This window comes from Aspergillus stella-maris (assembly GCF_047715825.1).
Source record: "Aspergillus stella-maris strain CBS 113639 unplaced genomic scaffold BDV14scaffold_30, whole genome shotgun sequence".
NCBI classification, from domain to species: domain Eukaryota; kingdom Fungi; phylum Ascomycota; class Eurotiomycetes; order Eurotiales; family Aspergillaceae; genus Aspergillus; species Aspergillus stella-maris.
The window spans coordinates 234,604-261,223 of NW_027396824.1; the positions used below are offsets into that span (position 1 = coordinate 234,604).

At 51.8% G+C, this 26,620-nt stretch overlaps 12 protein-coding genes across 12 annotated transcripts; 4 read left to right on the top strand and 8 right to left on the bottom strand.

Moving 5' to 3' along the window:
* Positions 1-119: 119 nt before the first annotated feature.
* On the bottom strand, positions 120-1,168 carry BDV14DRAFT_200603 (uncharacterized protein; the record flags this gene model as incomplete). The annotated part of the gene is made up of 3 exons (XM_073773549.1): positions 120-626; positions 687-1,024; positions 1,087-1,168. The coding sequence occupies 3 exons, from the start codon at positions 1,166-1,168 to the stop codon at positions 120-122; spliced, it is 927 nt and encodes a 308-aa protein (XP_073627756.1).
* Positions 1,169-2,554: 1,386 nt separating this feature from the next.
* On the top strand, positions 2,555-3,753 carry BDV14DRAFT_200604 (putative integral ER membrane protein Scs2; the record flags this gene model as incomplete). The annotated part of the gene is made up of 7 exons (XM_073773550.1): positions 2,555-2,594; positions 2,656-2,726; positions 2,787-2,809; positions 2,868-2,926; positions 2,984-3,099; positions 3,152-3,256; positions 3,322-3,753. The coding sequence occupies 7 exons, from the start codon at positions 2,555-2,557 to the stop codon at positions 3,751-3,753; spliced, it is 846 nt and encodes a 281-aa protein (XP_073627757.1).
* A 701-nt stretch (positions 3,754-4,454) lies between these two features.
* On the bottom strand, positions 4,455-7,854 carry BDV14DRAFT_190050 (methionine aminopeptidase; the record flags this gene model as incomplete). Its single annotated transcript, XM_073771285.1, has 8 exons — positions 4,455-5,258; positions 5,320-5,598; positions 5,663-5,827; positions 6,318-6,566; positions 6,615-6,878; positions 6,932-7,527; positions 7,618-7,749; positions 7,815-7,854. 8 exons carry the CDS (start codon positions 7,852-7,854, stop codon positions 4,455-4,457), a joined length of 2,529 nt encoding a protein of 842 aa, XP_073627758.1.
* A 485-nt stretch (positions 7,855-8,339) lies between these two features.
* BDV14DRAFT_72853 (DnaJ domain protein) lies at positions 8,340-9,743 on the top strand. The gene is made up of 2 exons (XM_073777381.1): positions 8,340-8,819; positions 8,897-9,743. The coding sequence occupies exons 1-2, from the start codon at positions 8,503-8,505 to the stop codon at positions 9,603-9,605; spliced, it is 1,026 nt and encodes a 341-aa protein (XP_073627759.1). The 5' UTR covers positions 8,340-8,502; the 3' UTR covers positions 9,606-9,743.
* A 263-nt stretch (positions 9,744-10,006) lies between these two features.
* On the bottom strand, positions 10,007-11,325 carry BDV14DRAFT_190052 (porin; the record flags this gene model as incomplete). Its single annotated transcript, XM_073771286.1, has 5 exons — positions 10,007-10,156; positions 10,214-10,915; positions 10,987-11,075; positions 11,155-11,188; positions 11,278-11,325. The coding sequence occupies 5 exons, from the start codon at positions 11,323-11,325 to the stop codon at positions 10,007-10,009; spliced, it is 1,023 nt and encodes a 340-aa protein (XP_073627760.1).
* A 733-nt stretch (positions 11,326-12,058) lies between these two features.
* Positions 12,059-14,641, bottom strand: BDV14DRAFT_72892 (asparagine synthetase B). Its single transcript, XM_073777382.1, has 9 exons — positions 14,345-14,641; positions 14,188-14,238; positions 14,098-14,123; positions 14,011-14,037; positions 13,918-13,953; positions 13,682-13,830; positions 12,364-13,619; positions 12,204-12,308; positions 12,059-12,138 (listed from the first exon to the last, which is right to left on the bottom strand). Exons 1-9 carry the CDS (start codon positions 14,368-14,370, stop codon positions 12,096-12,098), a joined length of 1,719 nt encoding a protein of 572 aa, XP_073627761.1. The 5' UTR covers positions 14,371-14,641; the 3' UTR covers positions 12,059-12,095.
* Positions 14,642-15,351: 710 nt separating this feature from the next.
* On the bottom strand, positions 15,352-16,968 carry BDV14DRAFT_174297 (E2 SUMO-conjugating protein UBC9). The gene is made up of 4 exons (XM_073768870.1): positions 16,664-16,968; positions 16,407-16,567; positions 16,297-16,320; positions 15,352-16,140 (listed from the first exon to the last, which is right to left on the bottom strand). The coding sequence occupies exons 1-4, from the start codon at positions 16,696-16,698 to the stop codon at positions 15,887-15,889; spliced, it is 474 nt and encodes a 157-aa protein (XP_073627762.1). The 5' UTR covers positions 16,699-16,968; the 3' UTR covers positions 15,352-15,886.
* Positions 16,969-17,056: 88 nt separating this feature from the next.
* Positions 17,057-18,595, top strand: BDV14DRAFT_174300 (uncharacterized protein). Its single transcript, XM_073768871.1, has 2 exons — positions 17,057-18,520; positions 18,573-18,595. The coding sequence occupies exon 1, from the start codon at positions 17,807-17,809 to the stop codon at positions 18,140-18,142; it is 336 nt and encodes a 111-aa protein (XP_073627763.1). The 5' UTR covers positions 17,057-17,806; the 3' UTR covers positions 18,143-18,520; positions 18,573-18,595.
* Positions 18,202-20,092, bottom strand: BDV14DRAFT_72989 (putative G-patch DNA repair protein (Drt111)). The gene is made up of 5 exons (XM_073777383.1): positions 19,864-20,092; positions 19,394-19,810; positions 18,573-19,339; positions 18,428-18,520; positions 18,202-18,360 (listed from the first exon to the last, which is right to left on the bottom strand). Exons 1-5 carry the CDS (start codon positions 20,039-20,041, stop codon positions 18,262-18,264), a joined length of 1,554 nt encoding a protein of 517 aa, XP_073627764.1. The 5' UTR covers positions 20,042-20,092; the 3' UTR covers positions 18,202-18,261.
* A 191-nt stretch (positions 20,093-20,283) lies between these two features.
* Positions 20,284-22,179, top strand: BDV14DRAFT_73001 (acyl--CoA ligase). Its single transcript, XM_073777385.1, has 4 exons — positions 20,284-20,922; positions 20,974-21,010; positions 21,059-21,930; positions 22,002-22,179. Exons 1-4 carry the CDS (start codon positions 20,392-20,394, stop codon positions 22,095-22,097), a joined length of 1,536 nt encoding a protein of 511 aa, XP_073627765.1. The 5' UTR covers positions 20,284-20,391; the 3' UTR covers positions 22,098-22,179.
* BDV14DRAFT_72997 (uncharacterized protein) lies at positions 22,157-23,163 on the bottom strand. The gene is made up of 4 exons (XM_073777384.1): positions 22,858-23,163; positions 22,679-22,734; positions 22,442-22,608; positions 22,157-22,352 (listed from the first exon to the last, which is right to left on the bottom strand). The coding sequence occupies exons 1-4, from the start codon at positions 23,127-23,129 to the stop codon at positions 22,329-22,331; spliced, it is 519 nt and encodes a 172-aa protein (XP_073627766.1). The 5' UTR covers positions 23,130-23,163; the 3' UTR covers positions 22,157-22,328.
* Positions 23,164-23,908: 745 nt separating this feature from the next.
* On the bottom strand, positions 23,909-25,561 carry BDV14DRAFT_73022 (ANP1/MMN9/VAN1 family protein). The gene is made up of 4 exons (XM_073777386.1): positions 25,258-25,561; positions 24,556-25,184; positions 24,245-24,508; positions 23,909-24,190 (listed from the first exon to the last, which is right to left on the bottom strand). The coding sequence occupies exons 1-4, from the start codon at positions 25,428-25,430 to the stop codon at positions 24,024-24,026; spliced, it is 1,233 nt and encodes a 410-aa protein (XP_073627767.1). The 5' UTR covers positions 25,431-25,561; the 3' UTR covers positions 23,909-24,023.
* Positions 25,562-26,620: the final 1,059 nt, after the last annotated feature.

Genomic DNA, 26,620 nt, shown 5'->3' on the forward strand with positions numbered 1-26,620 from the left:
CTGCTGGACTATCAAGGTCCTTTTCATTTCATTTCGGAACATGCATGATTGTGATAATGCTCTGATCTACCAAGGTAGATCCATTCGCCAATAGTTGATTGAAGCCAAGAACTAGCTAATTACTCAATGACGAGACTCGCGCTAGGTAGGAGCCCAAGGTCCTTGAGCGACTCGCCGAAAAATTCAGAGTTAAAGACCTTCCTGGGGAAGTTCTGGCGGAAGCTTTGAACATCAATCCCGTCCTCTGACTTCAAAGCCGCCGCAACCTCGAAAAGCGTCGTCTCAACCGGTAACGTCTTCATGACATTGCCCTTCGGCGTCTGGAATCGAAGGCGGGCTTCTGTGTAGGCCGAGGCCGGTTTGGATGCGACAGTACCGGATGTGGTTGGGCCTGGAACAGCAGCGGGTTGAGGAGGAGCAGCAAGTCCAGCACGCTCAGCCTTCTCACGCTCCGCCCTCAGTCGGCGCTCCTCCTTGTCCGCCTCAATTCTAGCCTTAACACGTCGCTTAGCTTCGATATCATCTGCCTTCTCCTGCTTCTTCTTTTGTGCCTCCTTAAGTCTTTGCTTCTTCTCGAGCTCCTCCTTTGCATCTTGGGATTCCTTGGTGGCCTTTCTTCGGATTTCCTAGAGTGAAAAAACACTGGTCAGCAAGTGTCGTGCGCGAATTCCTCAACGTCTACATACCTCATTACGTTTCTTGTCAACCTTGTCCTGTTCTGACTGATCCGCCCGCTTTGCCGCTAGTTTCTCCCTGAGTTCCTGCAATCTAGCCTTCTTTTCCTCCTCCGTCAATGGCGCAATCTCCTCTGTTGATTCTGAGAAATCGACGTGCTCGGTCTTCGAGGCGTGGAACTCGGCTTGAGCCTGGCTGCGGAACTTCTTTCCGCACTCGTTACAGACCAAGCTGCGGGCTTCTTCGCCGGGTTGCAGTGCGGGTCCCTCTTCATCATCGCCAGCATCTGCCTTGATCTCCTCGATTGATTTGTCTTGGTTCTGTTCTAGCCACTCGAGAGCTCCTTGCACTGCGGGTGAGTAAGAGCATGATTAGCAAAGTGTTAGGATGGGCGGTTAGACAAACACATACACCCGCCACTCTTCTTCACTGCGAGCTCAGCGCGCTCTCTGTCGAAGCCCATCTCAATGAGCTGATCCAGATCTGAAGCCATGTTGGACTGGTCGGCAAGTCTAGGTGCCGAGGTGACGGTGGCTAAACACGTAAGTTCGAAAAAGCGGGGTAGCCTGACAGCTGAAGCTCTTCAACGCAGGGAGCAAGAGCTTCTGGCGAGGAATTGGTAAAGGGAATTTAGCGGATAAGGAGTTTAACGCCGAGAGGCAACGGTTGAAGGAAGTAGCGCCAGGTCAGTGTTAGATGTCAGGTGTAAGTGACGTATCGGTCGGAGGAGCTTCTTATCGGCGGAGGGCCAAACCGCGGGATGACCCGCTCCATCTATTCAGCGACATACTGGAACCTACCAAGAACTCCACGCATACCTAGTACTGTGATGTGGATGCCTTGAGATCGTAAACTACTTGTATCGATAAAGTCGCATACCTAGATTACTCGGTATGACGAGGCTTCGTAGCCTAAAGCCCGCGCGAACACCCTATCTGCTGATCATTCTACGAATATGGTGCCATGTCAACATTCATCGGAGCCACACAGCGGCCCATGCAATTACGACCACCCAATGCTCCCAGACCATGGCCCAGAGCCCCTTGAAAACAGCCATGGAAACAGTTGGGAGCACAAGCTGGAGATAGACCCAACACTAGCCCTTAGACACGATCGCAGGTACGGCATAGAGTGTCGGATGTTTGCTGTGACATGGACTCGAATGTGCACCACCATTGACTGGTTTCGAGTATCTGCTGATGGTGAAGTAATTCAAGCTGAGACGGCTGGCGTCTATGATTGGTAAGGCAGTATGGTGCTATTGTAAATGAGCAGAGCTTAAACACACGGAGTGAAACTTGGGAGAAGCCAATATGGCGTTTCACATGTTCAGGAACCAGAGACAGATCTAGTAGGAACCGTTTCTGCAGTAGTTCCGAGGATGTGGACCAGCGGACCCGAGAATCGCACAGCATAGATGAAGGAGAATAGCACCATGAGGTAGTCAGAGAAAGGCATGAATAGGCAGTTTAGGCAGAAATATAGACTAATCATCACCATGCAAGGCACTCTGGAGTTCAACGAAGGGATCACGAGCAAGCTGGCAGCGATGACTTCACAGGCCACGTGACAGGGCCAGCCAGCAGCCGCGCCTGCTCTTCCCTTCAATTAATTTGGTTGCGCCTGAACTCCGGTTGTCTGGCTACAAATCACAACTGCCTTCGCTCTCTGTCTCCAACTCCCTGCCTCCAGTATCGATATCTCCGCTACCCTGACTTTCGCATCCAACCGTCAGGCGCCTTCCTTCGATCAAATCTCGCTGCTTCGATCTCCCTGACCCAAACACCCATCACTGTCTGGGCCGAACAGCCCTGTGAAACGACCTCCTCGCCTTTGTGCCGTCTTGCCTTCAGCGAATACCGAATACCCCATAGCCACCATGTCTATCCTCCTCGATCCTCCTGAGCTTGGGTTCCAGCGTATGTCTCAGTAATAAGTCTATACTCGTGGTTTAGCCGTGCGAACTGACCCTCGGTCCAGGCCCCTTCAACCGCGAGATATGCCAGGTCTTACACCTCACCAACAACAACCCCGAAGCTGTTGTCTTCAAGGTATGCGCATTCGATATTCCGCAAAATGTTATCACTTTTCTAACGTTTCCGATTGCATAGGTCAAAACCACTGCACCCAAACAGTATGTGACGATAAGCCCCTCCCCTCACACAATCGAATGCGGACTAAACTGTACTCAGCTACTGTGTCCGACCAAACTCCGGACGGATAGAGCCAGGAAAGCATGTTGAAGTTCAGGGTATGACTATCCCGATTGGATCTTTTATTTGAGTACTTGGATTGACGATGTGGATAGTGCTGTTGCAGGCTATGAAGGACGAGCCGTCTCCCGATGCCAAGTGCAAGGACAAGTTCCTTGTCCAGACCGTCGCGGTCACACAAGACATGGAATATGCCAATGTCAGCTCCATTGTATGCTTTATGAACTCCGCCACCTGTTCTCCCTTTGCTGACCGGTCCATAGTTCGAGAAAGCCACCAGATCAGCCATCCAGGAGCGCAAGATCCGAGTAATTTGGCTCGCACCCGAAGACACCCCGGCCGACAACCAGGAGGAGACCAATGGCGCGGTATGTAAACATGAATATTTACAAAGATATCTAGCGGCCCGCAAGCTGACGTCAGTCTTATCTAGAACACCCACGAGGAAGAACCCCCCGCCTACACTTCCCCCAAGGGAGACTTCGAGACCCCTGCCACTGGCCTCGGTAAAACCTCAAGTGCCGCCTCACCGATCCCCGCGCCGGACTTCAACGACAGTATTAAGCGCGAATATTCTACCCCTCAAGTGACTGAGAACAAGGCCGCAGCCGCCCAGTCTCCCACACCGGCCAGCGGCAAGCCCAACGATTATGAATCTCGCCTGTCGGACGCCAATGCCCAAATTCAGCGCTTGAAGGATAAGCTGGCAGACCAAGGTCTGAGGCAACGGAAAATCGGGGGCGAGAGCGACAAGCCAGCCGCAAGCCTTGTGCAACAAGCCCAGTCCGTGGAGGCCGGTGTTCCCGTAAAAATCGTCGCCAGTCTGTGCTTGCTTAGCTTCTTGATCGCCTATTTCTTTTTCTAGCCTTGTTCTGATTATCTCTTTCCATTCCCAAATACCTGTCCCATCCATCACTTTTGTTCATCCCCGAGCTGTCTGTCTTTTGAATTTCCTTTTGTCGCCAACTCATGTCCCAGACTCTTTTCTTTCTTATGCTGCACGGCCGTCGTTCCGAGAACCGCGGCTTTGGCGTTGCTATCACGATTACTTGTTGGTCTCATGACACCACGAGGCGACCTAGAGGTGCGAGAATTGTGAGTGAGAGAACTTACAAGAGCCCAGTACATTATGTGTGAAATATCGGTCAATCGTCGCTGACTGGCTATTAGCGACGGGGCCAACCATCGTCCCTCTCTTCCCTCTCGTCGTTTCGTTGGATTCTGATGTGAATATCACTTTCGAGCGAGTATCCGTTTTAGATGAACGTACGCGTTGATAGCAGGCAGTTCTAAGTAATAACGATGATGCAAATGTTTATACATACGTAGTTCTTTTCAAGGAACTCAAGAGGGCCTTTTTTACGGTAGACTGGTATACAAGCAAACATACATTATGTGATTCAGATTTTTTGCTAGTAAATACAGAATAATACAGATCTGTATCCATTATCAGATAGCATAATGTACATACCACACCAGAATACCAAACCATATAAGGAACATTAAATAAAGCATGAAATCTCAGGAACAAGAGCCAATGGCCCCAGATAAACAGGCTAATACAAATCAAGTCTCCAACTCACTCTCCTTCCACCCACCATCATCACCACCCTCATCCTTCCCAGCCGAGATCGCCTCCCCGGCTCTCCCATTATCCTTAGAATCAGACGTACCAGTCTTCCCACCACCAACAATCCTCCCACCCTGCGCTCTCTTAACCCGACACCAGGGCCCAACATTCGAATCTAGAATGAACGTCCAAATAACCCACACCCAGCTTCTATGGCACGGGAGCGGCTCATAGAATTCCGCCGCGATGGAATGGAGCTTGTGGAGTTTTGTCCAGGGGATAGCGGGGAAGTCGTGGTGTTCGTTGTGCAGTCCGACGTTGTAAGTCAAAATATTGAGCGGGCCGTAGTAAGAGTATGTTTCTGGGGGCGGGAGGGAAGCGAGTGGGTGGTTTGGTTGAATCTTATCGCCGGGTTTATTCTTCAGCTCCGTGAGGGACTCCGTTCCCCCTCCGCTGACTTTAGAGAAGAAGTAGTGCTCTGCAATGAAGTGGCCTGCGCATGGGTGTAATGAGCCAGCTAGGAACGAGGAAGCGAGAAGGTAGAGGATTGGCGTGTACGAGTTTGTGAATTTTGTGAACCCGACGTCGAAGGAGAGCTGGATGACTAGGTTCAGGAGGTGGATGATTGTGAAGGGCGGGCTGTAGATGAACATTGGGCGAAGGGCGTAGAAGAAGATCTGGAATGTGCAGAAGAAGGCCTTTCCCAGGAGGGAGTCGAGGATAAATGCTTCGAAGGCTGTGGGGAGGTCGGTGTCTAGGCCGGCGACGCCGAGGGATTTGTGGTGCGTTAGGTGGTATGGCTGTGTACTGGTTAACTTTCCGTTCCGCTTCGCTGCGGATAGGAATGGATGAAGTACGTACCCTGAACGCAGCACTGTAGGGAACTCCAATAGGGAAATTGGCAAAGATAGCAAGCAGCCGATTACCCATGGGCGACCGGAACGCCAGGTTATGGGATATCTCGTGGATAGCGAGGAAGAGGTTCTGGTTTGATGTCGCTCCGATAACGTAGGCCGTCAACCAAAATTTCCAGGAGAAGAACGAGGCTTCGCGGAGGAGGTATGCACAGGCGATCTGGAGGGAAACAACGCCGAGTACGACATATTTCGTCAAGGGCTCGGGACCGCAAAGCTTTGTTACCTGGTAGGTTGTATAAAGTCAGTCTTGTGGCGATCAGGTAGACGGACGAAGCGGAGGTACGTACCTCTGGGTGTGCCTTGATAATTGCTTGTCGTCTTGAGCGGTGCGGCTCCTCTGTGTATGTCCAGAAGAAGTGGTCCTCTACCGAGGAATTTCCTGGTGGCGGGGCTCGTGTTGTAGGCTCATCATCAGAAGCTGTGCGGAGGTTCTTCGAGGCCGACACGCGGAGCTGCGGTGTAGCAGCGGAGGTGGCGGTCGAGGTCATGGTGGGAAACGGCGAGAAAGATGGGGGGGAGAAAGACTGGCAAGTGTTCCTATGCCATGGAAGAAAGAGAGAACAAAAATTTACTCGATTGAGTCTGTCACTAGGGAAAGAGAGAGAAGTGGTTTGATTTTCGAAACATGGCGGACCTGGGTCGAGTCTCGGAATCTGGTCTTCCACGTGGGGCGCGCCAACCGTTCGGATGGTCCGATCTACAGACTAAGGTACAAGGGCAACTAAACGTATGCAATGCAAATTGGCCGCTTTTTATTTGTCTTTACTTCGTACTCTGTCAAAAAGGCTATTCATCATATAATGCATCAACAATGTGTTCCAAGTATTGTCTAATAGTCGTCTCCACGGCTGATGACCTCCTTCACGGTAGGTCGGAGCACGATGGTCTATGAAAATATTTAGCCCTTAGCCATTTAAGGAGTCTGAATAGAGTGAAACATACGTGTTCGTATTGGGCTGTGTATGAGCCCTTGATATCGCAAAGAGGCGGGTAATCCTGGACAATTCCCGATTGAACCAGGTTGTTCAGACCAAGGAGATACTTGTCCTGACCCAGGCGATCAAGGTAACGACGGCACCAAGGAAGAGTACCGAAGTTCTTGTTGATGACGTTCAACAGGTTCTTAGCGGACGACAGTCGCAAAGGAACCTGGGGTGCGTTCGGGACCAGCGCATAGTGAGAGGTTTCCATCTGATATTTGTGAGCTTCAAAACGTAAAGGCTACAGCAATAAACTTACATCTTCTCTCACGTAACCCTTTCCGGTACTACCGAAGGTTTCGATGGCGAAGACTTCTCCTTCCTCCATCTTGGTTTGGTCTCCACCCTTGACGATGGGGACACTCTTGCCACCGTGAATAACGTGCTGGTCAATGTTATGACCGTTCAGGTTGCGGATGGCCTTGACGGGGTATGTAGTCCCGTTCAGTTCGATTTCGTAGCTCTCCATGGTTTCCTGGATAGCAGCACCAATATCGCTCATGCGGACGTCAATTCCAGCTTCCTACAAACGCCATTAGTGGATTTCCTTGACAGTCAAAGGCCAATTGTACATACGCGAATACCGGTATTCGTGGCATCCTTGACAGCCTGAAGCAAAGGATCGTAGACCGGGTCGAAAGACATGGTAAAGGCACTGTCAACGATACGACCGTTGAGGTGCGCACCAAAGTCGACCTTCATCACATCACCCTGCTGCAGGACCATCTTGTTGCCAGCATTGGGAGTGTAGTGGGCAGCACAGTGGTTAATACTGAGACCACAAGGAAAACCCATTCCACCCTTGATGTTATCACCTTCCTCAAGACCCTGGTGTCCAGTCAAAGCACGAACGGAGTCCTCGATGCCCTCCGCAATCTCCGTCAACGTCTGACCAGGCTTGATGTTCTTCTGGGCATACTGGCGGACTTGACGGTGAACCTCAGCACCCTGGCGGTACTCCTGGAGGAAGTCATTGTTCATGCGGTCGAGGTATCGCTTCTCTTCGTTGGTTGTGCGGAAGGAGTTCTCGTTCAGGTACTCGCAGATTTCACCCTCGGGGTACTGGCCGTTCGGGAAGAGGTTCGATACAGGGACACGAGGAGGGGAGCTCTGGACCTTGGCGCCACCCTTCTTCTTCTTCTTTGTCTTGCGCTTCTTCTTCTTTTTAGCTGCTATGGTTCGAGGGATACTAGTTAGCGGGGCCGTGCCAGAACATGTTGCGGAATAGCGATCGGGCCATCAGGTCCCGAGCTCATACGTACCTCCAGTGGCAGCACCCTCAGCGCCAGCGTTAGCATCATCAGCATCGTCGTCCGAGTCGTCCTCTGCCTCTCCGGCTTCGGCCTGATCCGCTTTCGCTGGGACCGCGGCGGAGTCGCCGGGTTGACCGTTCACTGCGGCGGGGGTTATTTAGCCTGTCGATCAATAGACGATAAGGGGCGGGACAAGGAGAACCCACGGTCAAGCTTCTGCAGCTTCTCACTAGCTTGGGCGGCCATGGTGAGAAGTTGAGCTGGCAAGGCAGGATAGCGGTCTAAAGAGAAGAAAAATACGTAGGGCGGGGAAGTAAAAGATTCAATGAAGCGCCAAGACTGCGGCCCGGAGGTGTCGAGTGCCTGAGACTGGCGATAGGATGGATGGCGACAAAGACTACTACCTAATTAATTTGCTAAGAAAAGGATCTTTGTCCAGCGAGATGTTGATTCGAAATCAAGTAGCCATAGCTCTTGCATGGAAGTCGGGGCCTTGTATAGTTGGTCTTGTGCACCACTACTGTCCTCATACCGTACCACACTCTGACCCAAGTATATCCGCCGTGTGCAGTGGCTGCGTGCAGTGACTCCTAGTAATCTCAACAATGCTCAGTTAACATGAATCAAGATATCTAATCAGATAATCTCACCATGCCCCGCCCCATAAGCTATAAAAGTTCCGGATCTAGGGCGCCCGAATGAGTCCAGAATCCAGATAGAGAGCAGTGGTTTCCGCGCAGAGGCTCAATCTCCCACCGATGACGCAGCGCCTCCGATAAGCGGCCGACGCCATCGCAGCAAATGTACAGAGCTCGAAGTACTTCTCTTCCATCTCTCCTACTCAATTAGCTATCTTTATTCCTATCTCTCATATTTACTCCAGACACAGAAGGCATGCATCTGCATCGCCATCTGAGGACGCCAGTCTCGCAATTCCTCTTCGATAACGTCCTTTGTCATTCTCATCCTCATCCGGCTCTTGTCCAGCATGATAGCCATCATCCGCGGGCTTTGGATTTCCACGGGCACGGCGGGCATAGGCTAAGCAGCTGTGGGTACAGCTACGCATATGGACATAGATATGGATATGGGCACACACGCAAAGCGCGCTTCTCAACGACACGCCCTCACTCCCTCGCCTCAGCCCGCGAACCATCCCTCTACGAAGTCCTCGACGTTTCCGTAACAGCCACACCAGCCGAGATCAAGAAGTGCGTTCGAATCCTCTCAATCTCAGATACCACCGATCTATTCTACCAGCTACTAACGATCATTGCGTACCCAACAGAAAATTCTACGCCCTCTCTCTCAAACACCATCCAGACAGAAACCCCGACGACCCCTCCGCCTCCCAACGCTTCGCAAAAATCTCCTCCGCCTACCAGACCCTCTCAAACGCCACAAAACGTTCAACATATGATCGCGACAACGGGATCCACGCCTACACATCAGGAAATACACATTCCACCGCTACACCAGGCCAACACCCCATGGGCTCCCACAGCAGCCACGCCTCATATTTCGGGTCTCGGCCTGCAAGTGGATTGAGTAAGAGGCGGGGTGTATTTCGTGGTCCGCCGCCGAGTTTCTATGCGCATGGTGGGTATGGAAAACGGCGACCGCCTGCTGGTGCGGGGGGGTTTAGTTCGGCTGGTGCTGCGGGCGGCGCTGCTGCTGAAGATGCTGGTGGTTCTTCTGCGAAGGGGAAGGAGGAGGATCCGACGTCGTTTATTGATCGGAACCCTGTATCCCATTTTAATGCGCGCGGGCACTACAAGACGCAGACGGCGGAGGATGCCCGGAGGCAGGAGAGACGGGAGAGGGAGAGGGAGCATATTGATATCAATGAGCAATTTATTGGAGGGCGCGGGGATGATCTCATCCGGTTCGCCATTGTCTCGGGGATGTTGGTTGGCACGGCTGTGGTGACGGGTTTCTTGCGGTGGCCGGATGGGAGTGATGTGAAGGAAAAGGCAAAGACGTCTAAAGATCGGTGAGGCTTGCGCAAAGTCGCGCGTGGGCTTGTTGTGTATTGCCTTTGGACCGCATTGCTGGAGTTAAGATTTGTTTATACCCGATACTATAGATACGCTAGGTAAATAGATAGCTCTAGATAGTTTATCAAACTGATATTACAACTGACATCCTCTGACCTTCTTGAAGCTTTGCGGAACAAGGAAATTTAATGTTATTGATATACAGTTGTCGCCCAAGACTACGGTACATGATTAATGCCCTAATAACTAGATACCACGGACCACCTAATCCTATCTCCCTGCCCACTATATACAAGAACCACCTTGATATGCTTCCAAAATCAGAAGCAGTCAGACAGTAGGCATATCAGACAAGAAAACAGGTGCAGATGAGCCATAAAAACGGGGATGGGGTAGATCGCTTAAGCCTCGAAGGTGAAGCTGGCGCCGACCTTGTGAGCAGCCTGGTTCAGGTTCTGGGTATCGAAGGAAGCACCAAGGCCGAGGGTAACACCAGGGCGGAGGAGAACATTGTAAGCCAGAGCGGCAATACCACGGTCGTTGATCTTGACCTATATTGAGATAACATATTAGCTCTGTATTATCGCGGTTCTTGGGCTGTTATTTACCTTGGCGAAGGAAGAGGGGTCGAGGCGGTACTTGGAGGCAACCTCAAGGCCGACAGAGTTGCCGGTCTTGGAGTCCCAGGTGGCCTTAGCACCAGCCTCAACCTGAGCGTTGACGCGGTGGTAGTAGCTGGCGGAGAAGACGGTCAGGTTGTTGGCAGCGGTGATGGCAGCAGAGTACTGGGAAACGCTGTAGCCGACGGCAGCGGAGTACTTGGTTATAGCGGCCTTCTGGACGTCGTAGCCACCCTCAGCACCGACGAGGAAACCCTCGTGACCGAGAACAGCGTCGAAGTTGGCAGAGGGACCGTTGAGGAGGTCGAAGAAGGCACGGGCGTGCAGGTTGGGCTGCTTGAAGTGGAGGTTGAGCTTAGCACCCTTGGACTGCTTAGCAGGGAGGTATTGGGTGAGGATCTCAGCCTTGAGGCCCTTGGCGATGTTGTTGTCGAGCTCGAGCTTGGTGTCGAGAGCGTTGGCGGTGGTCCATGCCTGGGTGAGGGTAAGGCCTGAACAAGGACAGAACATTAGCTTCAATCTATGCTCGTCGAGATGAGAAGCCAAAGCCAGTTTAACGAACCGTGACAAGCGCAGGGTTTGTGAGATCACAACAGCAAGCGCTTTGTCAGGTTTTCTGGGCTTTTTGGGCTTTCGCGACCGGTCATTGGGGCCTTTACCAGTAGGAGCATCGACGTATTTGGCCTCGAGCTATACCAAGTAGCACGTTAGCTCTAGTTCTAGCGATCGAAATATTCGGAGCCATTGTGGAATAGACTTACGCTACCAGCGATGGGACCCTCGTGGGCAGACTTTCCCTTCACGTTGAAGGTGACGCCATTGGGGGCCTTGGACTTGACCTCAAGGCTAGCTAAAAACCAGTCAAAATCAGCTTAGTTCGTCTCAAAAGCGATGGGGCTGAACCAGCCGACACGGTTAAAGCTACATACCAGCAGAGCCGTGGTAGAAGTCCTTGTTCAGGAGCTATTGAACGTAGAATTAGCACTGCGAATTCGCGACAGTCGTCCATCATCCTCTTGCGAAAGGCGCAAGATGAACAGCACAGCACGTACATCGTTGGCCGCCTTGGCGATGTCGGAGAAAGCAGCAGGGGCAGACATTGTGTAGGATTAGATGTGTGGTTAGACGAAAGACGTCAAGATATTAGAGCAGAGAGGTATGGAGAAGGAGCGATGGGATGGAGGAGAGAAGAGAAGATGTTGAGATTGAGAACCCAAACAATGGGATGCTGGGGCACGGGAACCGTCGCCCTCTGTGGATTGGCTGCTGCTCGGTTCCGGGAAAACCCGCCCCGACTGCGCTCTTAGGCAGTTAAAACCTGAGGCATCTACTGTCTTGACCGAGGTCTACTCTTGCTTTCCACTCGATCTACCTTCCCCAGTGCGAACTATCTGAACAACACATACATACGTCGCTGATCATTCTTTACAAGATGGCCATTAACTCACCACTGTCTGCAAGCTGCGAACTTTCAAAAACAGCCTTGGGCCGTTTACGAATCCCAACAATTCTCACCGGACACGCGGGTGGTGATCGACACTGAAACAGCGCATGGTCACAGGACGAGCCGAAACCCAAGACAGCACAACTACCCTTCCTTAGAACCGGAATGAAGGGTATTCAGCGAAGATGAAAATAGGTACCACGTTCTCATTTCATTCTGTTATCTTCATCTCGCCTCAGATCAAGGCGCACGTGGTCATTAATGAAACACAAACAAGACGCTGGGACGCCCATAGATTCCACTCAACAGCGGGACAAGAACTCGCTTTGCGCCCAAAAACGAACTCTGAATAACTAATCTATGCATGCTTCTATTCCAAACCAATAACAACACACGAATTTTTGCAGAATCCAGCTATACAAATATCTATTCAGCGCTGTCGTACTTGTCGTTGTGGATGGAGATGGCTCTGAAAGAAGCACAAATGTCAGCAATCGAACACGCGGAAACACCTTCTCTTTCAAGTCGACTTACCTTCCGCTAGGATCGGTCTGCTTGGACCATGTGGGGGTCCAGCGCTCGACGGTGGACGCGCAGTATGGAGGGAAGTGCTCGTCGAACATCGTGCGGTACCAGTACCTGTTGCTGTGTTAACGTTTGACCCTTGAGTGGCAGTAGTTTGTGAAGAACTTACGCCTCCTTGGTATCGGGGATATCGCTGCCCCACTCGGGCTTGGGGTTCTTCATCATCTCGTCAGTGACATGACGCTCAGCGGCGTCCTTCAGGCCATCAATCCAGCTGTAGCCGACACCGTCACTGAACTGCTCCTTCTGGCGCCAGAGGATCTTGTCGGGCAGATATGCTTCGACATCAGGCTCATCAGAAGTATCAAATGCCTTGCGGAGGATGTACTTCTCGATGCGCTCCTTGGTAATCATCTTCTCCTGGGGATCGACGGCCATGGATGTCTCAATGAAGGCCTTGTCCAGGAAAGGTACACGAGCTTCCAAGCCCCACGCGGATGTTGACTTGTTAGCTCTGAGGCAGTCTGCCAGGTGCAGGTTCTTCACACGACGGACGGTCTCCTTGTGGAACTCCTCCTTGTTGGGGGCTGCGTGGAAGTAGAGGTATCCACCGTAAATCTCGTCACTTCCCTCACCACTCAGAACCATCTTGACTCCGAGACCCTTGATCTTGCGGCTGAGCAAGTACATGGGCGTCGAGGCACGGATAGTCGTCACATCGTACGTCTCGAGATGGTAGATAACATCAGAGAGCGCGTTGAGACCATCTTCGACAGTGAAAGTGAGAGCGTGGTGCTTGGTTCCCAGGAAGCTGGCCACCTCCTTGGCAGCCTCGGTGTCGGGCGCACCAGGAAGACCAATGGAGAATGATTGCAGCTGCTGGAAAGAGTTGACTGTGGAAAGCTCGTTCTCATCATCGATACCGACCAACTCGCCGTTGGCCTGGGCATGGACGTGTTCAGGGTGAGTCTTCTGCATGCGCAGGGTCTCACGCTGAGCGATGGAAGCAACCAAGCTAGAGTCGAGACCACCAGACAACAGAACACCGTATGGAACCTCCGCCATCAGACGCTTGCGCACGGACTTCGTCAGGGCCTCACGGATGGCCTTGTAGTCAATCGGCGTGCTGGGGACGTTGGTGGGGTCCCACCACTTGGGCTGGAAGTACCGGGTGAATTCACCAGACTTGGACTCATAGATGTGACCAGGAGGGAAAGCCTGGACCTTGTCGCAAACAGGGTGCAAACTCTTCAACTCGGAGGCGAAGAAGACAGCTCCGGGGAGCTTCGAGGACCAACCGATGTAGAAACTGCAGATACCGATGGGATCACGTGCCGCAACAACCCTATCCTGTTCCTTGTCGTACAATACCCAGGCGAACATGCCGTCGAGGTGCTTGGGGGCGTCGAGGCCATATTTCATGTACTGCTCCGGTCAGTCCTACCGCCCTTTGAAGACTCAGAGATCGATGCCACTAATGCACGTACCAGAGGGATGATGACCTCACAATCCGAGTGTGTCTTGTAGTTGTAATCCACGTCGAGTGTCTTTCTCAGAATGCGGTGGTTGTAGATCTCGCCGTTGACGGCCAGGGCAATGGATTCGTTATCGTTGACGAGGGGCTGGGCACCGGAGTCTGGAAGCAGAAGCAGTCTTAGCGAGAAGCCGCGGCATAAAGTGATTGAAAAAAGGTAGGGTCCCTTCTAAAGATTGAAGTACTTACCGACACCGACGATGCAAAGACGCTCGTGGCAGAGGACTAGAAAACTGGTCAGATGTGAATTCGACACTGTCTAATTGTTGACTGATCACTCACCGGTCTGATCGGCGATGAAGCTTCCACCTGTTGTTCTGTGTTAAAGTTGTTGTTTTTTCGGCAAGGGACAATGACTCCATGACTCACTCCAATCCGGTCCGCGATGGCGCACACTGCTCACGGTCAGCCGCGAGTCCAATTGACTCCAAATAAAGGTTATAAGAGGGGCAGACTTACGCCTTTGCCATGCGCAAAGCTGTAGGCTTGAAAGCCTGCACATCCGGGTGGCTGTCGCGGTACCTGTTAGCATCGCCGCTTGCAGAGCGCGCGGGGAACAGTGCGCCGCCGCGGAAAAGGCGAACAAAAAATCATAGTAGAGAGGGGGACCGCATACTGATGACACGCGAAGATACCACACATATTGACGACGACAATTCAATTGAACAACACTGCTGGGGGGATGAAAAGTCCGAGAAGCAGAAAATGCAGAAAATGCCAACAAGGAAAGAGAAAGTGTGAGTCGACGGTGTTGTAGAGCGGGTTCGATAGAGGGGAGCAAGGTAATTTTTAAATGTCAAGAAGCCCCGGTTCTATCGGCGGGGCGGAAATCGAGGGGCGACTTCGGCCCTCCAAATTCTCATAGAACGTTCCCAACTTCCCACTGACTCATCCCGATAAGATAACACCCAGGGCCCATAATGCGCTTTGCCTGGCTGCTCATTGACCAGCTAGCCCAGCACAGGCTGGCACTATGGAAATTGGCTAAGGAAACTCAATCCGGCGCAACTTATCTTCAGGAACAATTACTTAATTGCGCTCCATGATTTCTTAGTTCTTACTCGCTCGTGTCCAGCTGGCGCATACTTACTGGCAAGCCGCAATTGCACTGGTCGGTATTTCTTTTTGCGCCGGCCCAGCGCATCGGGTAAGGCGATCGATCGGCTTGCAGAATTCTGTCACCGCATGCCAATCTTGATCCTTGACATTGAGTCTACGCTAGAGTCTAGACGCTATCTAGACCTGCCTACTGGTCAATGCGACAACGGAGACCTCGGCACCCGCCGAATGAAAAGTGTCCCAAGAACGTCTACTCGGCTACCTTACTACTATGACGAGTACTACGTAGACAGAAACGGCCGTGCTCATGACCTCAATTGACTTTCCAACCCCCATACTACTCCATAGCTCATACGTCACGCTTCTTCCCCGCATTCTTTCTTCACCGATGCCTCTAGCGTAGATGATTTTCTAACTCCCTCTAGTTTGCGCGAGTGGATGCTATAAAAAAAGGCGCAATTTATCTAGGTTCTCGCGGTATATGCGGATGGCACGACAAAGCTTATACTTTTGAGAGAAATCCCGCAAGTAGACTACACTGCATGGATGGATACAAACGGAAAGCCGTGCATAATCTCATTGTTTCATTCATTTAGACGTGACGCCAGCGCTAGACCATATGCTTGATTGAGGAAGGAAAAGGAAAGAAAAGAGATCTGGAGAAAAATGAAAACCAAGACCAAAACGGGACCGTCACCGCGCGGCGCAATGCTCGAGCTGGAGATTCCTAGCCAATCGCCTCATGCGAGTACACCACAGGCCTGTAGGAAGAACCCCATGCTCGTGACCATCACCATCGTCAAGACTCTAGAGGTAGACTCCGACTCATACCGGTAGTATCCGGCGCGGGGAACGCCTCGGGGTACGTCGGTGACCATAAACATTCATTCCTCGCTCTCTGATGCTTTAACCCCACGCCTGTATGTTCTAACCCGCTATATCCGCGCAAAGTCAAATTGAGTCAAGTTGAAGTTCATCCCGGTAAAAAGGCTGGAAACGAAGAAGCGAAACCGGAAGCCAATGCCACGAAAAGAGGGTTGGACGGAGGTCGAATTGAGTGATCGCTGATTGCACCGCAGTGTTTCTCGTGTAGACAGTCTTATAAGGCCGGGTTCTCCTTCACCACTTGACGAACTCTCTTCTCGTACGCTGGGCGGTCCTTCTTAAAGAGGTTGTATGCTTCAGCCTGTGCCGGCGACTCGGGGTTGGGGTCGTTGAGCAGGTCCTGAATTCCGAGAAGGATCTGCTTGATTGTGATGGCGGGCTTCCAGGCCTCGTCTTCGTTCAGGATGGACAGGCAGACGGTGCCGGAGGGGTAGACGTTGGGGTGGAAGAGCGGAGGGACGAATTTGCCTGTGAGGAAAGTAAAGTGTTAGTCCGGCATACACCTTAACTAGCAGCAAGTACTGGAGCCCAGCTAACACAGTGCAGAACGACATCCACCGCAGCTAGCCTGCACCAAGATGCCAATGATTGAAGAGGGCTAAAGCGGGGTTCGATAGCACGTACACTTAGGAGGCTTGGTAGGGTACTCTGCAGCGAAGAAAAGAAACGGTTAGCCACTATCCATGTCAAGCTCAGAGCTCGCAGAGCGGGGGAATCGCAAAATCGCAACTCACCGTCCGGGAAGATCACATCCAGCTTGAATAGGCCGCCCTCCCACAGCGTCTGCGCCTTGCCGGGGATGCCGCATTCCCAGCGCTTCAGGTCGAGCACACCTTGAGGGCTGCGATGTGGTTTGGCGTAAAAGCCGAATGGGTGGTCACGGCGCCACTGTCTTCTGCACGCGGAAAGATCTGGTCAGTTTGTGCGGACGGAGACTTGGACCTGAGAATAGAGATAGACTCGAATGGGTAGCTAGTTCGCCTCGACATACCTTTCTTCCGTGAGGCGGTTAGCGCAGAGCGACATGTTTGCGATTGCGACGATGATCAGTTCGGTGGCGGGTGAGTTTAGCTGAAGACTTTTGAAGCCGCGCGGGAATATTCAAGGTAAGGTGCGACGGGCTAGAAGATTGGCGGAGAAGGTTCTTGTATCGGATGTGTGAGAGGTGAGAGATAGGTGGAAGTGAAAGAGGGAGCTTGGTAATTCACCAGACCTTGAGTGGTGTTACTGTTGAAGCCTCAGGCAATAACCACAGCAATTCGGCGCTTTCATGGAATCACGTGATAAAGTCATAGATCGCGAAGAGAGTCAAGTCTTGCTAGACAACATTTATTTGTCATCTGATATAAATATGCACTCGGCACACGATTCAAGACTAATTCAAGAGGAGTTTAAAAGACATTGGCTATTAGCATTCATTACGGAGACTGTAGTCAAGTTGATCTTACATCGAGCCCCGTGCTGCAATGTGGATAGCCACTCTTTGGTCCTGCAGGGCTCGATGAGGGACTGTTCAATGAGACTACGTATCCCATCGCTCTGGCCGAAGAAGGTCACTTAAAGACAAGGATGTCAAGACGCCCGAGAATCCACCTCGCCGCCAGCTGGAAAGTACCTAAGAGATAGACACTTCTCAGCTAATCACGTGATAAGTATAGATCGCATTCTCTTATCCAATAGAGGTTAGACATGCTCGCCTTCGACGATTCCAAATAGATCTATGTTTCATATAAAGTACCATGAGATCTCCTTTCAGATCGGTATCTCTTGATTGGCGAGTAAAGTGAAGCTTCTTGCTAGGCGCAATGCACGATGACAAGGAATCGCTGCGAACGCAGAACCAGGATCCCGGTCTTAGGTGGGTTGGTATGTAGATATGCACATTCCAATGACGCCCCCCAGCAATTTTCTGGAGCAACCACGCATTTCTTTCAACTTGCTCCACTGCTCAGGATTGTTTACCCTGTCAATTGGCCGGGGGTCGTATCTATATCAAGGCTTTGTACTCTTTTCCATTCTGGCACGAGTGTATCCATCCCATCTCAACCGCACAGCATTCGCTTGAGCCCCGGCTTCAACCCTTGAGCACAAAACACTTCTTTCTCTCTGATCACTATAGTTGCCCGACATCAACATGTGCCATCGCATTTCCTGGTATCACGCCGTTTGCATGCACGAAGACCACGCCTCCACTGTCAACATTTGCTGCAAAGACGCCCTCCACTGCAACTACGACTGCGGAAACTTAGAGCCATGGTCGCTTCCAATGCTCGGCTCTTGCCCAACCTGCACTATACGAGCCACTTTCGCAAGAAACATACCGCGAAAGACCCGATCGTTTGCTATTCCTCCTATCGAGGAGACTTTCGAAGACGAAGACTTGGTAGAATCCGATGAGGCTTATTTTTCGGGCACACATAGCGAGGACTCGGTGGACGAGCTGGAGTTGTTTGACAGGATCACATTCTAGAGTTGGGCATGTTGAGAGATTGTGGGCTCCGGGAGGGGTATGAACCCGATCCTTCCTTTAGCCGGGTAGCCAAAGCCACACCAAGCATTGCTGAAGACAGCCAACGCTCGACGACTGGATCAATCCTCATATACCCCTTCCTCAAATCTGTGGGTGTCGAAGAAGCGCGCGGTGATCGGATTGCCGTTGAATATCCGACCTTCAAGCGCATTTACGGCCTACATGATTCGAACCGTCAATGATGCAAACAAAGCCACGAAGCCAGAAATCAGCAAGAAGACATACCCGAAGAGCGGACAGCTGGTTGGTGAACTTGACGAAGACAGGGACTGGAGGTCCAGAATCACGAGAGATGTAGACACGCTCGACACGACCGTACTGTTTAATGTTTCATATTAGAGAGACAAACGTATTTAGGAAAGTCACTCACCTTTTCGGAACATTCTTCTCCTATTTCCTGCATTAGACCGCCTCCCTCGGTGCCCGCCAACTCCGCATCGACGTCCATGCCGTTGAGCATCCCCTTCAAGATGATCACATCACTCATTGGACCAAACTTGCCCGCGTCCTCTTGCTTCCTCGCACCGCCAATAATTTTGCCTCGGCCAGCTGGCGTGATGAAGCCGCCACCCTCCGAGTCGGATCGTTTCTTGCGTTTCTCGACTTGAACCTGCAAAGGCTTGGCGATACCGGAGCCAGTAGCACCCAAGCCAGACCCTTTAGTCCAGCCATACTTAGACAACAGTCGTTCAGCGAAACCTTTCTGCCCAGGTCGGAGGGAACGCTCGCCAGCAACATCCGTTTCTTCTTCTGCGGGCTCCTCCTTTGCGAAGACCTCTTCGAGCTCCGCTTCAGAAGCAGGGATGTCGGCCGGTGCCGGAGGTAGAGTATAACGAACCGGAGCGCGGGATATCGTTGCCGATGGTGTTTGCATACTCTGCAGCGTTTGCGATGGGGTTGGTGGGGGTGGTGCCTGTCCGGACATTTGCATGCGTCGCAAATAAGCGTCATCGCCGGTAGGATCATCTGAAATAGAGGTTGGAGGTTCCTGCGGTGGTGGCGGAGGCTGCCGTGCATATGCATCTTCGCCATAGGCAACATCCTCGGCAGAATCCGAAGGAGCTGGTGGGACGTCATTGAGGTTAGGAGGTGGTGCAAAACTGCTTGGAGGCGCGAAACTTGGAGGCGCAAATTGTCCTGCATAACGTCAATACATATGTTGTCGGTACCTAGTCAAAGTGACAGACTCACGGTTCATTGGGCGGTCATATTCTTCGTCGCTGTACGAGTCTCGACTTAGCGACCTTGCCATGCGATGCGCGTATAGACGGTCTTTCCATTCTCGAACTTCCGATATTTGCTCGTCGCTATGCTTATACTCCTCGTAGATGTTCGGTCTCGACGGGTCATAGATATCATCCCAATTCTGCACGAACTCCTGCGCTTCTCGGTTCTTCTTGCGCTTCTTGCGGCCACCGCGCTGCCTCTTGGGTCCCGCGTAAAAGCCGATTATGTCATCCTCTTCGGTAGCCGCCCAGTCTGCAAGTGTTGATTTGACGGGCGCAGCGGCTGGGTCAGCTGGAGCGGCTTTTGGTAGGGTTAGGGTTGGCTTAGGCTTAGGCTTCTGAGTTGCTAGTTGGGGTCGTTTTGTGGGCTGAAACCGGAGAGCTAGAACGAGCATTAATAGACCTTTCAAAGCTTCAGGGTGAGGCATACTATACCGTTATTGACCTGCTTCTTTGCGGAAGCGTCCTCTGCTTGAGCTTCACCTTCAGCTTGTTTGAAGACAACCGGCGCACGGGAGATGGTGCCAGGCGACTCTTCGGCGGATGGGTCAAGCAGATTGGCATACAATGACAGCTTGCCGCCCGGTTTTGCGGGCGTTGATTCGGAGGCCATCTCGCGATGGTGTATATGCGGAATAAATTGAATGTTATTGTATGGTAGTCCTCTCACGAGAAGAGCTCTTGAAACTGCATGAGCCCCCGGAGTGAATATTGTTTGCTCTGTTTACGTAGTTTGTCCTGTTTGTATAAGCGTTTCGGGTACGGGAGCTCGGCAGTTCGGCCGATAAGCCCAAGAATGACGAGCGAAGGCGATAATGTTGCCTGCTCCGTCCGTAGCTAATCTACCATGGGGCCTGGAACGACGGGGTTGCGGCCCATTAATTGGCCTCCGTCTCTGGCCTGTTTCATCCTTCTGTCATTCCATCTTCTCTTAGGCAGTCACATCACTATCACCTGGTAAAAATGGCTACATTGGCTCGATCTTTCTCCTCTAACGGCTCAGGCACCGCCGTTATCGTCCCCGGGAAGCCGGCTCTATCGATAACATATCGCCAGCTGCACGAGCACATCTCCGCATTCCAAGCTAAGCTGGCTAAGCTCGGTGTCGGACATGGAGCTGCTGTGAACCTCGCCCTTGTCAACTCATATGAGTTTATCGTTGGATTCCTAGCTGCTTCGTGGCAACGAGCAATTGCTGCGCCGTTGAATCCTGCCTACAAGCAGGATGAGTTCGAATTCTACATTGACGACCTCAGCTCTACTCTGGTCCTCATTCCCAAGGACTCGTATGCGCAAGATGGCCCTGCAGTTCGTGCCGGTAGGAAATACCAGGCTGCTATCGCCGAGTGCTACTGGAACGGAATCGAGTTTGTCCTTGATGTGAAGGAGCTGGGCAAGCTTCAGGGCAAAGGAAACGTCGGAGTCCAGAATGCCCAGCCCGACGATGTCGCGCTTGTCTTGCATACTAGTGGAACAACTGGCAGGCCCAAAGCTGTAAGGGTTCCTGCATGGCTAGCTTAATTCAATGAAATAACAGTATGTCAGGTTCCGCTCACCCACAAGAACCTCACTACAACCATGAGTAAGTTGCTTGACAGCATGTGCTTGAGACAGGGCTAATTTGCTGTAGGGAACATACAAGCTACATACAAGCTCACCCCAGAAGACAGGACATACCTCGTGATGCCCCTGTTCCACGTCCACGGTCTCCTGGCCGCCTTCCTAGCACCTCTTGCCTCTGGAGGCTCAGTGATTGTACCCGCGAAATTCTCCGCCAACCAGTTCTGGCCCGACTTTATCCAATACAAAGCGAACTGGTACTCAGCCGTGCCAACAATCCACCAAATCCTACTCAAGTCACCACTGCCCAAACCCATCCCCCAGATCCGTTTCATCCGTTCCTGCTCTTCGCCTCTATCGCCAAAGACATTCCAAGACCTTGAGAAGTCTCTCAACGCCCCAGTCCTCGAAGCCTACGCAATGACTGAGGCAGCCCACCAAATGACCAGCAACCCCTTACCACCAGCCAAGCGCCAACCCGGCAGCGTAGGCATCGGCCAAGGCGTCGAAATCAAGATTCTTGACCAGGCCGGCAAAGAAGTATCCCAAGGCTCTGAAGCCGAAATCTGCGTCCGCGGAGAGAATGTCACAAAGGGCTACCTTAACAATCCCTCGGCCAATGCATCCTCATTTACAAGGGATGGCTTCTTCCGCACGGGAGACCAGGGCAAGAAAGACGCCGACGGCTACGTGATTATTACAGGCCGCATCAAGGAGCTCATCAACAAGGGCGGAGAGAAGATCAGTCCCATTGAGCTGGACAACACCCTTCTGCATAACCCCAAGGTTGGTGAAGCCGTCTGCTTTGCTATCCCAGATGAGGGCCACTACTGTGAGGACATCGGCGCTGCGGTCGTACTGAAGAGCGGCCAGAATGCGACGGAAGTTGAGCTGAAGAAGTGGGTTGAGAATAAGCTGGCCAAGTTTAAGACGCCTAAGCAGGTGAGTCACATCTCTACAGCACATATCCTCACGGCTGCCGTGACAAGTTGCTGATATGCTATACTCCACAGGTCTGGATCGTCTCTCAGATCCCCAAGACGGCAACGGGCAAGATCCAACGCCGAAAGGTTGCGGAGGCTATGCTCAAGCCCAAGGCTAAGTTGTAGAGCTGTTTCCTGCAGTACAATAGAATACAAAATGCTCATGCGCTTGCTTATACTTGTACATATGTACGCTTAGTACACGCGCGCAATGCAATGCATATATTGTCATCGCTAGTATAGGGAAGCAATCATGCCACTAAACATCCAGCAGAGTAGTCCAATGCAATTCATTCCACCCACTCGTGGCTTTTGTCAGTGTCCACATCCAAGTCCATGCCAGGAGTCGCTCGACCCCTATCCCCGAATCGCAGACTTGAACTAAACGCAACACAGGTCAGCGAAAGGCTCCGGCAAACCCTCCATGCCTGCCTACAAGACAAAGGTGGAAGGAAGAGAAAATAACATACCGGAATAACCTGCGCCTTCTCCAAATCCCACACATCGGCCTTAACATAAATATCGTCCTTAATGAGCTTCCAAACCTCCTCTTCGCTTTCGACGGCGTAGATAATCATGCTGCCCTTGAACGAGGGCGTTTCGCCGGGTTGTGGGTGGGATTCATTGAACATAGCGCCTGTATTGGGTGTGATTTTGTGAGTTCAGTTCAGTTGAGCGGCGGGGAGGATGTAATGGACGTAACGTACCACCGTCAACGACTTTTCCGGCTGCGACGAGAGGCTTGACGTTTTCGAGGTGCGTTCTGTGATATCGATAACGTTAGGATTCAGTTCCAGTTTCATTGTGAGGCGCAATTCCGATTCAACTTCGCCGACAGGTTGTAACTTGTCTCAGAGCGTCGAAGAGGGGAATGTTGATTACGTACGGTCTAACTTCCAACCTCTTCTCATGCGCACCGAGCTTATCAGGTAGAATGCAGAGGAATTCCTTATAAGTAGCCATTGCTGGTGGTGGTGTGCGAGCGAAGAGCGAGCGCGGGGAAGAGTGGAACGACTGGCTTTGGCTGAGGGTGGGTTGTATTTGCGAGCGAAGGAGGGGTTGGCAGAGTCCGAATCTAGGATTGAGATTGAGACTTCGAGGTATGGTTGCTTTTAGGAAGTGGAATGTTTGAGGGAGGGATTTGGAAAGCATGGACATGGCGAGGTGAGGTGAGGTGGGGAAGGAGTGTGGGATGAGGGGGAGGGGAGGTCGGGGAGAAGACGGCGGCGGCTGGTGGTTTTGCGGGACGGGGAGCGGAGTTCTGGCCGATGACGGGACCTTCTATAGAGCTCCAGCTCCTGGTTGCTAATTTGCTATAAGGACTGAATGATTCGATGTCGCATTCTAGGTAGCATTAAAGCTTCGTTCTGAAAGGCTTCAAGTCAATTCTAGACCCTCCTCTAGGTATACAGGCGCCTTGGTAATGTCACATCCACTGTCCGTCAATTGACTACACATAGCCTATATATGTATGTACAGGAAGAGAAGCACCGAATGGCTCGGTTTCGCTCCTCGCTCCTCGCTTTGCTCTTAATTCGTTTGATCTGGTTGGAGCTTTTGTATGCTGACTGACACCCCACCGTCCTGGGGAACCACTTGTAACCTGCACTGTAGATCCAGACCCAGCATCATGCAATGAATAGCATCGCTATGGAGTTGAAGCAAAGAAGCGCCGAGCCGAGATTCGAGGGTCTCAAAGTGACACAGGCACCCTCACTGACGAACATAAAAAAGCTCCCGAAGCAGATATCGACCCCATTCAACTCTATGAGTCCTCCAAGACCGCTGAACACATTCCCCGAGCGCCAATAAAAAGCAGACATAACCCTATGACACAACGTAAAGAAGGCTAATTACCGGAGCCGAGCTGGCTGCTCGCAAATCGACATCCGCAAATAAAATGATTAAGAGAAAGGGCAAGAAGTGCGTAAGAACGGAAGAGCCTTTGTGGCGAAATTCAGAGGCATCAGATATACATCGGGCAATGGGTGTTTCAAGACAAGAGAAACCGTAAACCCCTGCCCGTAAACACAATCGACATGGGCAAGCGACCTAGTACGCCTTGCGGTCTCCGAGGTTACCGGGCTTCTCGTCCGTGTCGATGTGCCAGACGACGTAGTTTGGCAATCCAACGACCTTGTAACCAGCACGCTTGGCCATCTTCGCGAATCCTTCGGTTTCGGCCTGGTTCTCGAAAGCGTAAGCAGGGAAATTAATTCCTGTGATATGTTAGCGATCACATAGCCTGAAAAACATCTGCCGGTTGCAAATACCTGAGCGATGGACATCAGCCTTGACGACGATGTTAACACCACCAATACCATCAAGCTCAACTTCTTCATCCTTGTTGTTTCTCCAGTCTCCCATGCTAACGAGGTACTTGCGGCCGGTGTCGTACTCCTTGTAGCCTTCAGCGAGAACAGTGTCGGGGTCAAGAGTCGTACGAAGTCTGCGGGCCTTGTCGGATTCGATCCAAGAGTTGTAGTCAAAGCGACCCTCAATGTCGACGCCATCTCTGTAACGGTGGAACCAGATGTCTGGAGGCAGTTAGAACAAATTCATGAGAACAATAGGAAAGACATACTAGGAACGAGAATATCTCTGTCGTGAGCAATAAAGTCTTCCAAGATAGTATCCGGGCTGTCGACAATGTCTACATCGCGCCAGTACACCCAAGAGTGGTCGGGCTTTAGAGCGGAATAGAGCAGGTAGTTGCGGGCTCTGCCAATAGCCTTGCGACGGGGTCCCTGAGCGGCGAAAGAGTGGCGGTCCTCCACAGTCATCTCAAAGTCGGTGCCAAAGTCCTTCTGAATGATGGTCGCGCTGCGGAAAGCGACCTTATCACCCTGATCTTGAATACGCTGGAGCTCGGAGGTGAGGACAGCCAAAGTGTCGTCCTTGGAGTCACCGACAAGGAAAGCCAGGTCAATAAGCTCGTGCGGGTACGACAGCTTGTAGATAAGGTCGAAGTATCGGTTCAAGTGGAACGCAGCGTCACGCAGGGGAGTGAGAATCAGAATGCGTTCTCTGTTTTGGACGGCCTGGGATGTAGACTTGATAGGGTTGAGGTCAACGGTGTTAATCGAGCTGGAATTCACTTCGTAAGGTTCGTGATAGTTGAAGAGGACCGGAGTCTGAGCATGAGCGGTCCATTCGGAGATCTCGTTAAGGCTCATATCCATTGGTGCTTTCGGAGGGCCATAGCAATAGAAACTAAAAGAGACGAACGATTAGTATGGCTGGGACGTGGCCACCTTCGAGGATGAAGCCAGATCGCATCACTCACTTTTGCATTTCAGAAGCAGAGCTGCTAATGCCACGCCATAATAAAACGACCAGACCAGTAATGGCCAAAGATATCAAGAAGCGTGTTCTCGTCACTAGTACCAGGATAGCTCGCCATGGAGGCAGCCTAGCTCTGGCTGACTTCCACGTTACACCACCCTTCGGAAGCAGCATCCTCGTGGATGGTATGGAATAGAAAAGGAGTTGGACAGGTTGAGAGAAGATAATGTATCAGCAGCGAGGTGCGAAGCGGCTGTAGAGCGCGACGATCCCCGACACGATGATGTCTCAAAAGTCGGGACACGCGGCGAAGGATAGGGGGCCGTTATAAAGGCTGGCTCGGCGGCGGTGACTCCGGAACCAGGGGGTTTACTCGACGGATTCCGGACCCTCGAGAAAGTTGTATGGGAGGATTAATAGATGATAATTATGTTTGAATGATGCGATCGGCTTTGGATAGAAAGCCCGCGACGGATCGACGGGGTAGAGGCGAAAAGAATTCGGTACGGGGCAGCGTAGCACCGATCGAGAGGAGAAAGCGACGCACTAAACGAGTGGAAAGGGCCAGGTTGAGGCTCGGTGGGATACCGGACGAGTAGAGAGGCTGGTAAGCTCGTCGTGGTCGGTGTTGAGCAGCGGAGAGACGATGGAGGAAGGAAGAGAAGGGGGTCGTCAGTTGAATGTTTGACACCTGGAGGAGCGATAAAATCCACCAGCCGCAGTCCAGCCAAACTAGCCTCCGTCGGAGATTGGCTCGTTGCTTTTTATAACCCCTCGAGCACTAATTGTCGATGGCCAACATGTAGGTTGGGCGATTGAAGAAGGCCTGAGGAAAGTTGATATAGGCTACGATAGTTCAAGTATTTTCTCAAGCAATCTACAAAGCTTCGCTCGTGGTAGCATGTTCTCAAAGCTGTCTCAAGAGGGCCATGGTGAAATAACGGCGTAAATTACCCGCTAGCCGCGTAACCATACTCAAAGAGCCGTATCGTCTAGTAATGATTCGCGGCTAAGCCTAGATTCAGGGTCTCGCTTTAGCAACCCCGGTCAACCCAAACCTCGAGCCTAGAGAAAGACAGCCTGCACTGGTGTCGTTGATCACCTATAGATAACTGATATAGACCACTCCAAGGGCAAACTTATGCACAAGTCCCAAGACATCCTTTCAGAACTGGCGATTCTCAGGGAAGAGTGGGAGACGTGGCCTCAGCCCCATGCTTATACTGGCACGTGCTCAGTGGAGTTTGTATGTAAGTCATCATCGTCGATTCTATTTGTCTATACCCAGGTCTATGCTGTAGTGCTCTGACACATGTATGATCAGCACTGTTTCCTTATATCATAGATACATTGTAGGTCCCAGA

Bases quoted from the DNA above. Each gene is read 5' to 3' on its own strand.
- BDV14DRAFT_73001 (XM_073777385.1), top strand. From the start codon at position 20,392: ATGGCTACATTGGCTCGATCTTTCTCCTCTAACGGCTCAGGCACCGCC. The intron at 20,923-20,973 runs GTAAGGGTTCCT...ACAGTATGTCAG, and splicing joins CAACTGGCAGGCCCAAAGCT to GTTCCGCTCACCCACAAGAA. The intron at 21,931-22,001 runs GTGAGTCACATC...TATACTCCACAG, and splicing joins AGTTTAAGACGCCTAAGCAG to GTCTGGATCGTCTCTCAGAT.
- BDV14DRAFT_72989 (XM_073777383.1), bottom strand. From the start codon at position 20,041: ATGGCCTCCGAATCAACGCCCGCAAAACCGGGCGGCAAGCTGTCATTG. The intron at 18,521-18,572 runs GTGAGTGACTTT...AACATTAAACAG, and splicing joins GAGAAGAATGTTCCGAAAAG to TACGGTCGTGTCGAGCGTGT. The intron at 18,361-18,427 runs GTATGTCTTCTT...CGAATCATGTAG, and splicing joins ACCAGCTGTCCGCTCTTCGG to GCCGTAAATGCGCTTGAAGG.
- BDV14DRAFT_174297 (XM_073768870.1), bottom strand. From the start codon at position 16,698: ATGTCGCTCTGCGCTAACCGCCTCACGGAAGAAAG. The intron at 16,568-16,663 runs GTATGTCGAGGC...TTCCGCGTGCAG, and splicing joins AACCGCCTCACGGAAGAAAG to AAGACAGTGGCGCCGTGACC. The intron at 16,141-16,296 runs GTACGTGCTATC...CTTTCCTCACAG, and splicing joins CCCTACCAAGCCTCCTAAGT to GCAAATTCGTCCCTCCGCTC.
- BDV14DRAFT_73022 (XM_073777386.1), bottom strand. From the start codon at position 25,430: ATGCTGCTTCCGAAGGGTGGTGTAACGTGGAAGTCAGCCAGAGCTAGG. The intron at 24,509-24,555 runs GTATGTCTTTCC...AACTGCCTCCAG, and splicing joins CAGAGATATTCTCGTTCCTA to ACATCTGGTTCCACCGTTAC. The intron at 24,191-24,244 runs GTATTTGCAACC...AACATATCACAG, and splicing joins GGCTGATGTCCATCGCTCAG to GAATTAATTTCCCTGCTTAC.
- BDV14DRAFT_72853 (XM_073777381.1), top strand. From the start codon at position 8,503: ATGCATCTGCATCGCCATCTGAGGACGCCAGTCTCGCAATTCCTCTTC. The intron at 8,820-8,896 runs GTGCGTTCGAAT...CGTACCCAACAG, and splicing joins ACACCAGCCGAGATCAAGAA to AAAATTCTACGCCCTCTCTC.
- BDV14DRAFT_72997 (XM_073777384.1), bottom strand. From the start codon at position 23,129: ATGTCCATGCTTTCCAAATCCCTCCCTCAAACATTCCACTTCCTAAAA. The intron at 22,609-22,678 runs GTACGTTACGTC...CACCCAATACAG, and splicing joins CGGAAAAGTCGTTGACGGTG to GCGCTATGTTCAATGAATCC. The intron at 22,353-22,441 runs GTATGTTATTTT...TGTTGCGTTTAG, and splicing joins AGAAGGCGCAGGTTATTCCG to TTCAAGTCTGCGATTCGGGG.
- BDV14DRAFT_174300 (XM_073768871.1), top strand. From the start codon at position 17,807: ATGTGCCATCGCATTTCCTGGTATCACGCCGTTTGCATGCACGAAGAC.
- BDV14DRAFT_72892 (XM_073777382.1), bottom strand. From the start codon at position 14,370: ATGTGTGGTATCTTCGCGTGTCATCA. The intron at 14,124-14,187 runs GTAAGTCTGCCC...GACCGTGAGCAG, and splicing joins GCTTTGCGCATGGCAAAGGC to TGTGCGCCATCGCGGACCGG. The intron at 12,309-12,363 runs GTAAGTTCTTCA...ACACAGCAACAG, and splicing joins ATCCCCGATACCAAGGAGGC to GTACTGGTACCGCACGATGT.